This window comes from Euprymna scolopes, chromosome 42, assembly GCF_053919585.1.
Source record: "Euprymna scolopes isolate OS-2025 chromosome 42, ASM5391958v1, whole genome shotgun sequence".
NCBI lineage: Eukaryota > Metazoa > Mollusca > Cephalopoda > Sepiida > Sepiolidae > Euprymna > Euprymna scolopes.
In genome coordinates, this window is record NC_136523.1 from 15175179 (window position 1) to 15192440 (window position 17262).

The 17262-nt window shown below is 30.8% G+C and overlaps 1 protein-coding gene across 1 annotated transcript in view; it reads right to left on the reverse strand.

The window, feature by feature from the left end:
* The window catches only part of LOC145266932 (uncharacterized protein C6orf62 homolog), a 39235-nt gene that overhangs the window by 823 nt on the left and 21150 nt on the right, over window positions 1-17262 (reverse strand). The window contains exons 2-6 of the mRNA XM_080122734.1: window positions 14834-14920; window positions 14129-14218; window positions 9330-9452; window positions 6846-6980; window positions 3645-3704 (exon numbers count right to left, since the gene is read on the reverse strand). Coding sequence (XP_079978860.1) covers window positions 3645-3704; window positions 6846-6980; window positions 9330-9452; window positions 14129-14218; window positions 14834-14920 — 495 coding nt within the window. The remainder of the gene's footprint in view (window positions 1-3644; window positions 3705-6845; window positions 6981-9329; window positions 9453-14128; window positions 14219-14833; window positions 14921-17262) is intronic.

Consider the following 17262-nt stretch of genomic DNA (forward strand, 5'->3'; position numbering starts at 1 on the left):
TCAATACAATACACTCTTTTCCACGGTCCTTTAACTTTCGAGTACTAATCAGCCTTTAAAAAGTTTCAAGATTCGTAATCAGACATTTTAAAATCTCAGTAATCATAATCAGATCATTAAAAATTTCAAGAGTCAGAATCAGACGTCTTAAAATTAAATTTGGGAGAGTCAAAATTTGACATTTTAAAATCTCAGTAATCATAATCAGATCATTAAAAATTTCAAGAGTCAGAATCAGACGTCTTAAAATTAAATTTGGGAGAGTCAAAATTTGACATTTTAAAATCTCAGTAATCATAATCAGATCATTAAAAATTTCAAGAGTCAGAATCAGACGTCTTAAAATTAAATTTGGGAGAGTCAAAATTCGACATTTTAAAATCTCAGTAATCATAATCAGATCATTAAAAATTTCAAGAGTCAGAATCAGACGTCTTAAAATTAAATTTGGGAGAGTCAAAATTTGACATTTTAAAATCTCAGTAATCATAATCAGATCATTAAAAATTTCAAGAGTCAGAATCAGACGTCTTAAAATTAAATTTGGGAGAGTCAAAATTTGACATTTTAAAATCTCAGTAATCATAATCAGATCATTAAAAATTTCAAGAGTCAGAATCAGACGTCTTAAAATTAAATTTGGGAGAGTCAAAATTAGACATTTTAAAATCTCAGTAATCATAATCAGATCATTAAAAATTTCAAGAGTCAGAATCAGACGTCTTAAAATTAAATTTGGGAGAGTCAAAATTAGACATTTTAAAATCTCAGTAATCATAATCAGATCATTAAAAATTTCAAGAGTCAGAATCAGACGTCTTAAAATTAAATTTGGGAGAGTCAAAATTAGACATTTTAAAATCTCAGTAATCATAATCAGATCATTAAAAATTTCAAGAGTCAGAATCAGACGTCTTAAAATTAAATTTGGGAGAGTCAAAATTAGACATTTTAAAATCTCAGTAATCATAATCAGATCATTAAAAATTTCAAGAGTCAGAATCAGACGTCTTAAAATTAAATTTGGGAGAGTCAAAATTTGACATTTTAAAATCTCAGTAATCATAATCAGATCATTAAAAATTTCAAGAGTCAGAATCAGACGTCTTAAAATTAAATTTGGGAGAGTCAAAATTAGACATTTTAAAATCTCAGTAATCATAATCAGATCATTAAAAATTTCAAGAGTCAGAATCAGACGTCTTAAAATTAAATTTGGGAGAGTCAAAATTAGACATTTTAAAATCTCAGTAATCATAATCAGATCATTAAAAATTTCAAGAGTCAGAATCAGACGTCTTAAAATTAAATTTGGGAGAGTCAAAATTAGACATTTTAAAATCTCAGTAATCATAATCAGATCATTAAAAATTTCAAGAGTCAGAATCAGACGTCTTAAAATTAAATTTGGGAGAGTCAAAATTTGACATTTTAAAATCTCAGTAATCATAATCAGATCATTAAAAATTTCAAGAGTCAGAATCAGACGTCTTAAAATTAAATTTGGGAGAGTCAAAATTAGACATTTTAAAATCTCAGTAATCATAATCAGATCATTAAAAATTTCAAGAGTCAGAATCAGACGTCTTAAAATTAAATTTGGGAGAGTCAAAATTAGACATTTTAAAATCTCAGTAATCATAATCAGATCATTAAAAATTTCAAGAGTCAGAATCAGACGTCTTAAAATTAAATTTGGGAGAGTCAAAATTAGACATTTTAAAATCTCAGTAATCATAATCAGATCATTAAAAATTTCAAGAGTCAGAATCAGACGTCTTAAAATTAAATTTGGGAGAGTCAAAATTTGACATTTTAAAATCTCAGTAATCATAATCAGATCATTAAAAATTTCAAGAGTCAGAATCAGACGTCTTAAAATTAAATTTGGGAGAGTCAAAATTCGACATTTTAAAATCTCAGTAATCATAATCAGATCATTAAAAATTTCAAGAGTCAGAATCAGACGTCTTAAAATTAAATTTGGGAGAGTCAAAATTTGACATTTTAAAATCTCAGTAATCATAATCAGATCATTAAAAATTTCAAGAGTCAGAATCAGACGTCTTAAAATTAAATTTGGGAGAGTCAAAATTAGACATTTTAAAATCTCAGTAATCATAATCAGATCATTAAAAATTTCAAGAGTCAGAATCAGACGTCTTAAAATTAAATTTGGGAGAGTCAAAATTAGACATTTTAAAATCTCAGTAATCATAATCAGATCATTAAAAATTTCAAGAGTCAGAATCAGACGTCTTAAAATTAAATTTGGGAGAGTCAAAATTAGACATTTTAAAATCTCAGTAATCATAATCAGATCATTAAAAATTTCAAGAGTCAGAATCAGACGTCTTAAAATTAAATTTGGGAGAGTCAAAATTTGACATTTTAAAAAATTCAAGAGTCAGACTCAGACCTCTATAAAATTTTTAAAAGGCAGTCTCAAATGTTTTCAAAAGTTCAAAGAGCCTGAATTTTTCAAAGTGTCAAAATCTGACCTTTTATAAATTTAAAATAGTCAAAATCTGGGTACTTGTACAGTTTAATCAAAACATTAAAAAATGAAAATATTGAAAAAAAGGTTATATTGTATGTATACGTTATGGAACTTAATTTCATCAAGTAGTTCTTTTTTTTTTCTTTTTTTTTACAGCGAAAAAAAAATTTGCTATGTTACTGAGCAAAAGGTTCGATTTTTAGGAAGAAACGCTAGTAATAAAGACGGGGAGGGAGTGTTAGTGCTTTACATTGAGTTATCTCCCCATGGAGTGTTCAAAAAATTCCATAAAGACTGACTTCAACGCACTTTCATAAAAACATGTTTTTCCACTGTAAAAAAACAAAAACTATCAAATTAAATGAATTTTTTTTTTCAGAGATCTTCAGTCCAAAACGGATACGTACAATATAACTTTTTTCGATATTTTCATTTTTGAATGTCTTGATTAAACTATACAAGTACCAAAATCTGAAATTTTTTTAATTCCAAACAGTCCGAATAAGACCTTTTTAAAAATGTCAAAATCTGACATTTTTAAAATTCCAAGAAGTCCAAAAAAAATTTCAGAGTCGAAATCAGACCTTCAAAATATTTCAAAGAGTCAGACTGACATTTTTAAAATTTCAAAGAATCAAACTGATATATTTTAAATTTCAAAGAGTCAGAAGTTAAAATTTTAAAAATTTCAACAAGTCTGAATACAACATTTTAAAAATTTCAAAGAGTCAAAATCAGACATTTTAAAAATTTCCAAGAGTCAAAATCAGACATTTTAAAAATTTCAAAGAGTCAAAATCAGACATTTTAAAAATTTCAAAGAGTCAAAATCAGACATTTTAAAAATTTCAAAGAGTCAAAATCAGACATTTTAAAAATTTCAAAGAGTCAAAATCAGACATTTTAAAAATTTCAAAGAGTCAAAATCAGACATTTTAAAAATTTCAAAGAGTCAAAATTAGACATTATAAAAATTTTAAAGCGTCAAATTGGAGTCATACGTTTGGGTTACTGAGGCTCCACATTTGGAGTTTTAACAAATAAATTATAAAGCGTGTAAAAAAAAAAAGAAAAAAAAAAAAAAAATCCTTCCAGAGAAACAGATTTTGCAAACAAAATCCCAAAATCTTCATGCGTCACTCACCTGTGGTAAATAGAGACAGAGACTGCATAACTTGAATATGATTAGCTTGGTACTTTTAGTCTAAAAAAAGAAAAAAAAAAGAAAATGGATGGAAAATGATTAGCTTGGTACTTTTAGTCTAAAAAAAGAAAAAAAAAAAAGAAAATGGATGGAAAATGATTAGCTTGGTACTTTTAGTCTAAAACAAGAAAAAAAAAAAAGAAAATGGATGGAAAATGATTAGCTTGGTACTTTTAGTCTAAAACAAGAAAAAAAAAAAAGAAAATGGATGGAAAATGATTAGCTTGGTACTTTTAGTCTAAAACAAGAAAAAAAAAAAAGAAAATGGATGGAAATAAACATCAGCGGTGCAGGTAAGGTATTAAATATGTTGAAAAATAAATAAATTTTGAATTTAGCCAAATATCAGTTACAAATCATAAACTATTTCAATTCTTTTTTTTTTTTTTTTAAATAATTTTTTTTTTAATTTTGAACTTAAATTGTTTGACAATATAATAATTTCATCAGTTAAAAGACATCCTTGTATAAAATACAGAAAATTCTGTGTAACTTAATTGCCATATATATTTTAAAAATTTACTCCTAGATCTACTTATGTATTGAGCATTGCTGAAGTAAACACTGAAAATCGATAAATAAAATAATAATTAAAAATTATATATATAAAGAGTGTTTTTTTTTTATATATAGTTGGCAAACTTTAAATTGACAATTCTATTTTCTTTAATTGCAGATTTTTCAACTATTGGTTACTTGAGTTCAGCTTTGTTGGGCAATTTATCATAAAGAGACTGACACCCGAGCAACGTTTTTATTTACATTTGATGAACTAAGAATTTCACAACATTGACCTGTCAACTGGCCACTTTGTGCTTTTAATCCCATTAGATTATTTTCTTTGGGGATACACAAAGTCCTATATTTACACTGATAAACTAGACACAATTGATCACTTGGACTATAACATTCGATATGTCATTGCCGATATAAAACCTAATTTAATGCATAGAGATTGTGAAAATTGGATCTCTAGATTATGCCATATACGCGTGAGCCACGGAGGTCCATATGCCAAAAATCATATTCAAATTATAAATGACAAGAATTAATTTATTTGTATAAAATAAAATACGCATCAAATGACTTGAAACCAAATCACAACGTAATATTAGGAAAATTTGTTTATTTTCCTAATATTACGTTGTGATTTGGTTTCAAGCGCACTTGATGCGTATTTTATTTTATTCAAATTAAAACAACGTTTCTATTGAACTCTCATTCTTGACGTTATTCTCGCATTACCTACGCACAGTTCAAACATTTCAAAATACAACCGCCAGATACAACACGCATCTCTATACAAACAGAATTCTTTCTCCAAATTTACAATATGGATAGGAAGAAGAAAAGAAAAAAAAACCCAAAAAACAAAACAAAAGAACACACTGAAGATGGAGCCTACCTCTGAAATATATCTCTCTATATATTAATATATATAAAAGTGAACATGTGTGTATGTGTGTATACATTTACCTACGCAAATAACTGTCAATTTTTAGTCTACAGACTCAAAATTTGATATACAGGGTACTGAGATTTGGGAAAATCGATGTGATCGGTTTTTGACCAGAAATTTGACGATTAAGGGGTCAAAGTTAAACGATTTGATCTTTGAGAAGTCTACCAAACTCCTCCCACAATTTTGGGTCTACGCACTTGAAATTTTAGATTTAGGTTCCTTGGACATGGATCTAACTTAATAACTTGATTTGAGCCCAAAACAATAAATTTTAAGGGGTCATAATAGGGGTCAAAGTTAAAAAAAAAATTGACCTCTGCAGTCTCTTCCAAATTACTCAGACAATTTCTGGTCTAAATATTTGAAATTTTACATAAAGGGTATTGAGACATAGGGCAAGCTTTTTCATCAGTTTGGGTCGAAAACTTTTAGTTACGAATATATAAATGTATGTATGTCTGTTTGCATATCTGCCTTAAACTTTCAATAGAGGCGACGGATTTTACCAAGATCAGTATCGTTTTAAAGTTCGACCTTTCATACAACAAATATCGAAAAAATAGCTAAAAACATTAATATCTTCCCCTTTAACTAAGCACATTTCTACGGGGGGGGGGGGGGGGTCACTTTTTTCACCAATATTTTTGAAAGGTATCCTCTCCTTTAGATTGTCTAGCCTTAATTTTAAAAAATGTCGCTTCCGGTTAAGCAGTGGTCATAACAGCATAAACGTTAGGTTTTACCCCGTTCTTTTCCTCCTTTGCGGTACGGGTTCGAGCCTGCCTTCCTACTACCACTTTTCTTTTTTTTTTTTTTTTTGCTCAACATACACATCCAAACACCCAGGCAACGCCGGGCTGAAATGCTAGTTTGTAATAAATTTCAAACAAGTTAAATATTTGTTTATTTTCCTAATATTACATTGTGATTTGGTTTCAAGCGCACTTGATGCGTATTTTATTTTATTCAAATTAAAGCAACGTTTCTATTGAACTCTCATTCTTGACGTTATTCTCACGTTACCTACGTATAATAAACATTTCTTTCTGTGATTCATTTTAATTTAAAGTTTCCCCGCATAGAAAAATTAAAACAAAAACACACACACAAAAAAAAAACAAAAAAAAAAAAACACCTTTCATCGTTTTAAGATTCTAATCATTCTTGAGTACAACTGTCTGTATTTCTCTTGCACTTATTTTATTAAGTACATTCACCAGGTAACTTTTGAAATTCTTTTATAGGAGTATGGTTGTTCCTATAATTACTCGAACGATGCCAATCTTCTTAAGATTCCAGTTCTTTTTCACATCGTACATAAATCCTTCGTATTTTGTTATCTTTTCTTTTCTAAAGTTCTGTTTATTCCAGCATCATTGGAGACGTTTCAACTTGGATATATGCGCACTTGTTAGATTATGCCGTGGCAAAGCCGGTTCGCCTTGCTGATAGTCGATTTAGGAAAAGTTAAAATTTTAGATAACGAACATTATTATTACTTTGTTAACTGTTATGTAGAAAAAGGTATGCAGAGAGAATGTTTTGAAAGAAAGGATTGTTTAGTAAAACAAAACTCACTATATACGAAAACACATATACCTACATTCACATTATAAACTCATGCACTTTTAATACATGCTCTTAATATATATAGAGACCGCGCAATGTAACACACTCACCTGGATAACATGCTTGTCCACAAATAGAAACATTGACTGCAAAGCATTGTTGATGATTAAAGCTGACTTTTGGTTGCGGACTGCAACGTGTAGCAGCTGTTTCTCGTACTCGGGGTATGCAAACTCAAAAACAGTCTGGCAATGAAAGAAGAAAAAATTATAATCCATCCAGAGCCAACATCAGTTATAGTCAGCTAACATACTTCCTAAATACTGGTTTAGTGCTATCGGAAGTGATGACAAGGCAAATCAGTTCCTTCGTTTTTTTTCTCTCATGCCTATATCTCTCTTGTGCATGCACTTTTTTTTATTATGTTTTTCCGATTCTTCTTTTTTTTTTTTTTTTTTTTTTTTTAAATATAATAATTGAAAAGTTTTTTTTTTATTATGTTTTTCTGATTCTTCTTTTTTTTTTTTTTTTTAATATAATAATTGAAAAGTTTTTTTTTATTATGTTTTTCCGATTCTTCTTCTTTTTTTTTTTTAATATAATAATTGAAAAGTTTTTTTTGGCCTTGTTTTAAATAAGAATTATTGAAATTACGTTTTTTTTTTTGTTTTTGTTTTAAAGAATTATTAAAAAAATTTTTGTGCTCTTTTTGTTTAAAGAATTATTGAAAACGCTTTTTAAAATCTTTTGAAACTATTTTGGAAATGTTATGTATTGGTTGGTTGGTTGTTTTTGTTTTATGGCATATCAACCTTTTTCAGGTTATTTAATGCTGAATCTAGTTATTTTGAGGAACGATTTTTAATGGAGTATATTTGTTTTTTAAGTCGATTGGTTGGTTGGTTGTTTTTGTTTTACGGCACATCAACCCTTTTCAGGTTATTTAATGCCGAATTTGGTGATTTTGAAGAAAATTTTTTTAATAGAATATATTTGTTTTTTGCAAGTCAGTTTCTATTTAACCCATAGTTGGGACCCTAACAGGTACTACCACTCCGGGTCAGAATGGACCTGGGAGCAATGGCAATTAAAGGGTGGCTCCACACTCCCCAGAGCCCGCAAGCTAGGGCCTCACCATCGGATATAGGTCATATCCAGGACGGACCGTTATGTATTGGATACATTTTTTTTATATATATTATTTAATTAGAATTCATTATTGAAATGAGTATTATTTATTAATTTATTTATTTATTACGAACTATTATCCTCATTTCATGTCGTGAAACAACAAATAAATAAAAAAAATGAGGATAATAGTCCGCAATAAATAAACGTTTTTTATGTTTGACATTTTGTTATTGTGATCTCAATAATTTTATTTTTATACTTTCATATAATATAAATTCTATACTTTCATATAATATAAATTCTATACTTTCATATAATATAAATTCAAATGAAAAACTTATTTTTAAAAGTGAAAAACATTTCAAATAAAGTAAAAACTTTTATTTTATTAAAAATTATTATTAAAAAGGTACAAATAATTATAATTTTGTTAATTTTTATTGTATACTTTTCAATAATGTCCTTTTCTTATATTGTATTTCAATAAGTCTTCTTATATTTGTAAAGTGTCGGCAAGACAACGTATTTTTGGAAACACACTTGTTGTCGTGAATGTCTAGCGGGCGAGTCTACTTCTATAGAGGTGTGACACCAAGACCACTCCGGTCTTGTAACTGGGCGTCTTGGGTTTGGTTCCACCTCTACAATATTTTAATAAACTGCTTCGCAATATAAATTTTGAAGAAGAATAAAAATGAAGAAACTGATTTGCCTTGTAACCACTTCTGGTAGCAGCCACGTCAGAAGTTAAGTACAACTGAATATGCCCCTGTTATACTAAAGAGGTTTTCTACTTGTGTAGAATTAAACAGATTGAATTTAAGCTTAAAAGTCAAGTATTATGGTTCAGCTATGCTCTAAACAAAAACACTCATTTTGAATGCGCCGCTGTCATAGCAAAGGACCTACTGCTCATTTTATATGCCTGACCTTTCTGCTTGTGAGGTGATCATGGTTTTAATTTGAGTTCAAAATGAAAAAAAAAAAAAAAATCAACAATCATAGTGCAATTTAGCTTTACACAAAAACATTCATTTAGAACATGCCTGTGTCATATGAAAAAAATCTACTGTTGATTTTATATGCGGGGCCTTTTGGCTTGTGTGGTAATAAAACTTCTTAAATGCACTTGTAATATTAGACTATATAAGTGCTACACCATTGTAAGAGGCAATCTTTAATTTACTCCTTCAGTCCAGCACCTCTCGACGTCGAAGTTACTACAAGTTCCTTTCTCACACAATTGCAACGATCATATATTTTTTATAATGATATTCAAAAAGGGAGGTTACTCTCATATTCTTGTCCAGATTGGCCTTCAAAAAATTGTATTTGGCCTTTCTCAAATCATAACGTACGAACTAACTAAAGGAATGAGTATTATATACATTGACATTAAAGCGACAATTATGTAAAACTTTACAAGAGGGATCATAGGGTTGGGGGTAAAAGGTTGCACTTACCTGTAATGGCTTGTATATTCCATTGTCACCTTTCCATCGAGAGAAGAGCAAGCATTCAATCTTGTCAATATCGTTGCGCGGCCATAACAGGAAATCCATATCGGAAGTGCAGCCCAAGACATCCTGAAGACAACAAAAGGTTAAAGTGCAATTTTTTTAAAAACAATATCGGATACTATTTCAAAAAGGGGAAAGGAAGTCTCCTTATATCTGGATAATCAACCTCCTAATATTTTAAAACCTACAAATGCTTAAAGGCCTCTTGCCACGGCCACTATAAAGCAGGCCTAGTCATTAAAAAATGATGTCACACCATAGGTACAAGCAAGCATGATTTTTTGAACAGTCAAACTGTTGATAATGAATAAGAATCAGAAGACTAAGAAAATGCATTGAAAAATCTCCACCCGATCTCCCTGGCATATTCCTCATCCAGCCACCTTCATGCCGCAACCGAGGTCCCATTTTACCTCTTCACCAATTCGATGACTCTTTGTCCAAATGTGTCCTGAACCTTTCTTTCGCATGGTTGTTCTATTAATTAGAGCTTTGTCTCATTTTCTAACTATTTTATTTCTTTTGAGATATACATCAAAGCTCACTTACTTAAATCTTTGTGGCTGGCTTCTAATTATCAAGATATACCTTTTCACTTGAATTTCTCGCTTGGACTCTTAGAACTCCACAAAGACATTAAGTTACATATATGTCTGACTTGTGATCATTCTAGGCTATACAAAATGGACAATCACTTCATTTTAAAATGAACACAAGACACTTTTGTTTATAATAAGACTTTTTATTTACTATATACATTTCAACAAATGACGATGGTAGAGTTTAGTGGCAGAGAGTGGGTCGCAGAATTCTGTGTCAATTTGTGTCTCGCTTCTGTCTGTCTCGTTTTCTTTCTCTCTCCTCTTTTTATTGGTATCACTTCAACCTATTAACCTTTTTCTCGTCAGCTTGTTTATTGCACTTTTGCTGGTTTTGGTCTGTCCCATGGCGGATTGACGTCATGGATCTAGGTCGTTCTAAATCCTGGGATTTCCTATTGTTTCTCTTTTTGTTTGCCTGAATATAGCTCCGGTCACTTTTCCTGGGACCAACTCATTGTTCCTTTGATCAGCCAGGGTTTCTATTGTTTCCTTCTTGCTTGCCTGGATGCAGCCTAGGTCACCTTTCCTGGGATTGACCCATTGTTCCTTTGACTGCCCGGGATAGTGATCGCCCAAACCTCTCCTTAACACTCCTCCCCTTGCCACCAAAATTTTTTATATGTACATATCGCCCGAATCTCTCCTTAATAATTAGAAAACACCATCCTTAACTAAATAACCCCCTTTTCCCTGCAGCGCACTGAATTCTAACTATAGCAAGGAATTTTGTGATTTTTTCTTTTTCTTTAATCAATGTCGAAGATCTCAAAACAGGGATATCCTGCATACATTCATCCCTAAAATTTTTTTTTTTTCTACGTATTTACAGCATATTTTACTTTTTCCCCGCTTATTACTTGGAGTTATTTGCCCTTGGTACTGACCTTTATGTCCTCTATGTATCCTAAAGATCTCTCGTGTCTTCCAACGTCTGCATTTTTAATTTATTGTGCCGAGACTTATCTGCTCAAAGCCGTTATTTGCAGCTAGCCTTAAAAGCACACATTGAAAAATAGAAAAATATGGAACATGATTTATACTGAATTTTTTTTTTTTTTTTTTTTGCTCAACACACCCCCTCTCAACACACCCCCTCCAAACACCCGGGCAACGCTGGACACGGAGGCTAGTATTCAATAAAAGAAAAACAAGAATCAACTTGAAAAGTTTTTTTTATGTTAAAAGTAAATAAATATTTCATTGTTTCATGGATTTTAAAGACGAAAAAAGGTTTAAATACAATTTTTTTTTAAAACAATATCGGATACTATTTCAAATCACAGGGGAAGAGAGATCTCCTTAGATCGGGACAGTCAACCTTGTTAGGACTGAAGACTCAAATAAATTATTTCAAACCTACAAATGCTTAAGGAGTAGACAGGCTCTGCTACTGTCAAGCTCTTACCACAGCTACCATAAAGTAGGACCGGTTATTGAAAAATGATGCCATGTTTAAGGTACAAACAAGCAAGATTTGTCAAACACTGTCAATAATGAATAAGAATCAGAAGACTTTAAGAAAATGCATTGAAAAAGAGAACACAATTTCTACTGAAACTGGACTTTTTCAATCTATCTATAAAAATGTTTGTGTGTGTGTCTCCATTTCCCTACCAAATAACTGTCAATTTTCAATCCACAAACTCCAGATTTGACATAAGGAGTACTGAGATTTGAGAAAATCTTTTTAATCGGTTTTTGGATGGAAATTTGGCTTTCAAGGGGTCAAAGTTCAACGATTTGACCTTTGAAAACTCTACCAAACTCCTCCGCCAATTTTCGGTCGAAACACTTGAAATTTTAAATCTAGGTTACTTGGACATGGATTAAACTTTTTAATTTGATTTAAGCCCCAAAAAATAAATGTTATGGGGTCAAAATTAGGATCAAAGTTAAAAAAGTTACCTCTGCGGTCTCAACGAAATTACTCAGACAATTTTTGGTCCAAACATTTGAAATCTTACATAAAGTGTATTCACCCATAGGGCAAGTTATGAACAGTACATAGGGCCCGAGCAAAGCTGGGCTGAACTGCTAGTATACAATAAAAGAAAAGCAAGAATTAATTTGATAGAAAAAGTTCCCTCTGCATCAAAAGTTAATCAACATTTTGTTTCCTTAATCTTAAAAACGAAAATTTGTTCATTATTTACTTAAAAGAACTGAATTTTATGCAATATATATATAAATAAATATATAAATAAACAATGTAAAGGAAGGAAAAATACAATTCTTAAAATAATATATCATGCTATTTCAAATCACAGAGAAAAGGGACATCTCCTTAAATCTGGACAGTCAACCACCCAATATTTTCAAACCTACAATTGCTTAAGGAGTAGAATTTTTTTTTAAACAGAGGTCACTCAAGAATAAGGGCTAAAGAGTGTACAGTAGAAATTGAATAATATAGTAATCATTAATGGAAATTCGGTAAATTTGTTAACTTATATGGAACGGCTCATCAAGAATTTGTTTACGTTAGATTTGAAGACACCCATATTGTACTCAGCCGGAAAGCCAGGAAAACGGAAGACAATTCCACAGGTGTGCAATTCTAAGAAAGAAGCTTTGTTCATGGAATCTACGTTTAGGTTTAGGCACAGATAAAGAGTGGGGGGAATTATTGATAGTGTTTTCAGCTAGACGAGTGTTTCTTGTGAAAGTTTGGCAAGGGGGGACCATAGACTGAAGCTCAGTTGAACACTTTCCATGAAAATAACGATACATCAGAGAAAAACTCGCAACATCTCTTCTGTGACATAGAGGTTGCAGGGAAGAGAAAAGGACATCTCCTACGAGGCTATGAAGTCTATTTTGAACTCTATCAAGGCAGGACAAGTTCTTTCTAGCAGCTCCTGCCCAAATGTGGCAACAGTATTCCATCCTTGGACGTACCTGGCTCTTTATATATATATATATATATATATATATATATATATATACAAGGCTCTGTTCAGTTTTGAAAGACTATGGATACTGACTGAAGTGTGCATGTGCATGAAATTACTGTAACAAGAGTTGCACAATCCAACCACACATCTCCTAAATTGACATTGTTTTAATTCCAGTTGCAAGTCTAAGACGACTGAAAGCAATACTGAGATAAGTGGATAGCACATACAGCACTTAGTATTCCCAAATTGTCACCCATCTGGTATTGACCAAGCACATCAGTGCTCAACTTTTGTGATCTGGTGAGAACTGAAGTCAACATGATTATGCCACGTATATATATATATATATATATATAGACAAGTATTACATATTCACTACACTAAACATGCTAATGTTTTGGAGTAAATTGGTTGATTAAAAAACCAGCTGTTCCTCATCAGGCGAGAGAAATAAAGTTTATATCTCTTATTCAGAGCATCTTGTTCTTAAATAAAGATGTGAAATATATATATATTTTATATATATATTTTTTTATTTATGAAAAATAAAATATTAAAACACTAACTTAGAGTGGGACGGGTGATACCAAGTGACATTTTAGACTCAAAAATAGATGGTGGTGTGGGGGAAAGGGGATGCCTAAACTTAATAAGAAAAATGAGATAGAAGAAAGAAAGAAGAAAAGGAAATAAAAAGGGAAAAGAGAAGCCGATAGGTGTAAGGGATCAGTAAGAAAGGGGGAGGGGTTGACACAATATAGCAAGTTCATAAGCATTTAAATTAATGTCAACAAAATCAAACGAATTAAGGGGTGGTGGGAATAGTAAGTTATAATGAAGGGTTTGTAATAATGCTTACACATAACTATTTAACTATTTGTGTACATGTCACAAGACATGGCAGGACCAATGCACATACATATGCAAATATGTGTGCAGAGAAATTTTTTCAAAACGATTGTAAGATATTATAAAAACACACAACTTGTTATCACTCAGATCTTTGTTATCTTCATTTTGTGAAAATAATATATATATATTGATTATAAAAACTGGTAATTTTGAAGCTTACAAATTAAGTCATCTTATAGTGACTTAAACTTTATTGTTATATGAACAATTACCGAATTTTAATTCATCCGAACATATTAATATTCTGGGTAAAAAATATTAAGATATATATGTGTGTGTGTGTGTGTATATATATATATATCTTATTTTTAAATCAAAGAGTATCATTTACCTTTCTCATGGACTGCCATCTAGTGGCATGTAGTTGAACCACATCTTTATCCAACAGTTCCTTTGTGCTTTCATAAGAATAAGCTTCTTCCTGGAAAAAAGAAAAAAAGTTGAATTATTTCCTATTTTTTATTTTTTTTTATTTTTAGATAAACTAGCAATTTATATATATATATATATATATATATATATATATATATATATATATATATATATATATAGTCTTAGAAGTTTCTTTAAAGCCTTTAAAACTATAAGAACAAAAAAAAATAATTGTCCATTGGAACATTATTTTGTCAGTAAGTCAATTAACCTCCCGTATAGATGAATAGTTTTACTTACATAAACGAACAATAATACCAATGTTCTTAAAGGGATCATCAGTTGTTTGCCATGAAACATTGTTTCAAGGATTTAAAAAACAAAACAGTATATTAAATCATGGCTCCCTAGCAGTGTTAATCAAGCACCACCTCCCTTAAAACACAAACAAAAATATTTCTAATACAGACGGAATTCGATGAACGTTATTATTATTTAAAAAATTTTTTTTTGTGAATTAGTCCTCATAATATATAAATATTTAAGAGAGGATTTGTAAGATGCAATGCTATCTAGGTATAATCGTTATTTTTTTTTAATATATTAGATAATGCAGGATGCACACAAAAGAAAGGTAAAGATGCAATTAAAAAGTGAAACTTACCCTAACACCTCGAAGTATATTTTCCTCATAGTTGTTGGTCATCACTGGAAAGACTTCAGCCACTTCAAACATAGCAGAAGTTTTCTTCTGAAAAGAAAACAGAAATTAAAACAAAGGTTTAATTTATGTTTTAGAATTTTTAAAATGAGGATTAATAATCGTAGACATTGCCTTTTCTTCATCATTGACCCATGTTGTTAAAAATAAAAAATAAATTGTAATTCGCTTTGATTTAACAAATATAATTATTCCTGCTCGAAATATTACAGTAGAACCCCTGGGATACAGCATTAATCCTTTCTTGGGATTGTAAGGTGAAATCTCTGTATGGCGGGGTCTAAGCAAAATTTTATGCAGTACATATTAAAAATTAGTAACAAAATACAGTACAGTATATAATACACATGTATATAATTAAATAACATTACAAATAACACTGTAAGGCAGAACAAATTCCATAACCAGGGTCCAGAAAAACATCATATTCCACATCATAACCTGAAAAATAAACGTATCCTGGAGCCAACATATCCCGGGGTTCTACTGTACTTGCAAGAAAGATGTTTCTTTTCTGCAGCGAACGTCAATTACAGATGGATGCCATTTTTTTTATCAGTAGCAAAATTTGTGATTATCATAGAACATTAATCCATAACTGACATTTTTGCCTCCATGTTTTTTTCTTTCTCACAGAAGAGACATTGCGAGTTTATATCTTCTACATTGTGACTTTTACAGTAGGTGCTCGATGAAGCTTAAATCAATGTCCTCCCCCACGTGTAAAACTTTGTAACAAACACTCGTCTAGCTACAACAACTGTCAACAATTTCCTTCACTTTATTTATACCTAAAATTAAACAAAAATAAAATAGAGCTTCTTTCCTAGATCTGTCCATCTGAGGAACAAAATACTACGAGAATGCTTCCTAGCTAACTATAACACGGTTGTTTTCAAGTTTAATGTAAACAAGTTCCTGTTGAACCGTTCTCTTATATAATTAAACCCTACTCAAATTCCACCATAACTGATCATTAGTTTTGTCTCACAGTCTACCTGAAATTCATTATCCTTTACCCTGAACTGGTTTCTGGGCCTCAAGTAACAAAAAAAAAAAAAACAGGAAATAGATTATATATATAATTTAATTGGAATTCATCACTGAGATGAGTATTATTTATTAATTTATTTATTGCATCATAAAACAACAAGAAAGATGAGGATTATTGTCTGCAATAAATAAATTAACGAATAGATTGTCAAAAAAATGTGTTCTGTAAATTAGTAGAAATAATGCCAATACCTATCATAGATAATTCAGTGCCTGTTTACATCAGTGATCTTTGAAACCACCGCATTTCAGGTGAAAACATTATGTTTTCATGTGCCATGGTGAAATCAGTATGAATTCCAAAAATTACAAAAAACGATCTCATAGAAAAATAATTACAAGTAAAAATATAATTTATTAAATTATCGAGTTTTATCATATTAACGTGGAAGAGTTGTGCAAACAATTCAGTATGACAAACATGGGAGAGTTTTTTTTATTACACTTTTATGCCAAACAAGGCACAGTGCCACTCTGATGTAGGGGCTACTATCAGGGACATAAGTTGCAGGAATACTATGAAGGGAGTTGAGCAGCAAGATGTCTGTTCACATTACACTTGAACTTCCGCATGTCAGTACAGTTGGGGGAAGCAGGAATCTGAAAGGGAATTTCCTAACCTACTAAAAAAAACAAAAACATATCACTGAATACATCATATCGAACTTGGGCCTATAGCCACGTCTAGAGAGTGAACATTGCAAGATCTATTCCAATTATTATTAAGCCTCCCACTGAAAAACCGTGCATCTGCTTACATGCTGGCAAACACATTGCAGTCGGGCTCGGAAGGAGTGCGATTAGTCACTAGGATTACTAGTATATACCGAGTGCACAAACAAAATGACATTTTCTATGCTATGATCAAGCGCAGAGTCGTCGACAAAACTTTTTGGTTTGAATAATCACAATAATCATCAACTAGCATTACCTTCTGGTATTGCCCGGCTAATACAGTTAATCTTTATTTTTCTGAATTAAATCCTGTGAGATTTTTTTTTAGATGATTATGTGCGATTCTTTTTTGGTGATTTTAAGAGAGTTTTTGTTGGAAGTAGAGGAGCTGGCCACTCAAACTTGAGGTTACATGTGACACCTTGAAAAATTAATAAAAAACAAAACAAAAAAAAAAAGAAAATCAATTATTTTTTAATTTTGAGTGAGATAATTTCACAAATTTAATGTAAAATAATCTACCATTTTTGAGATTTTTGTTGAGTGAGGTTTGCCACTCTGGCTTAGGGTTAGTGGTAGTGTTAAAGAAGGTTTTTTAAGAGAAGAGGGCTTTGTCACTCATATCTAGGGTTAGAAGTACCAAT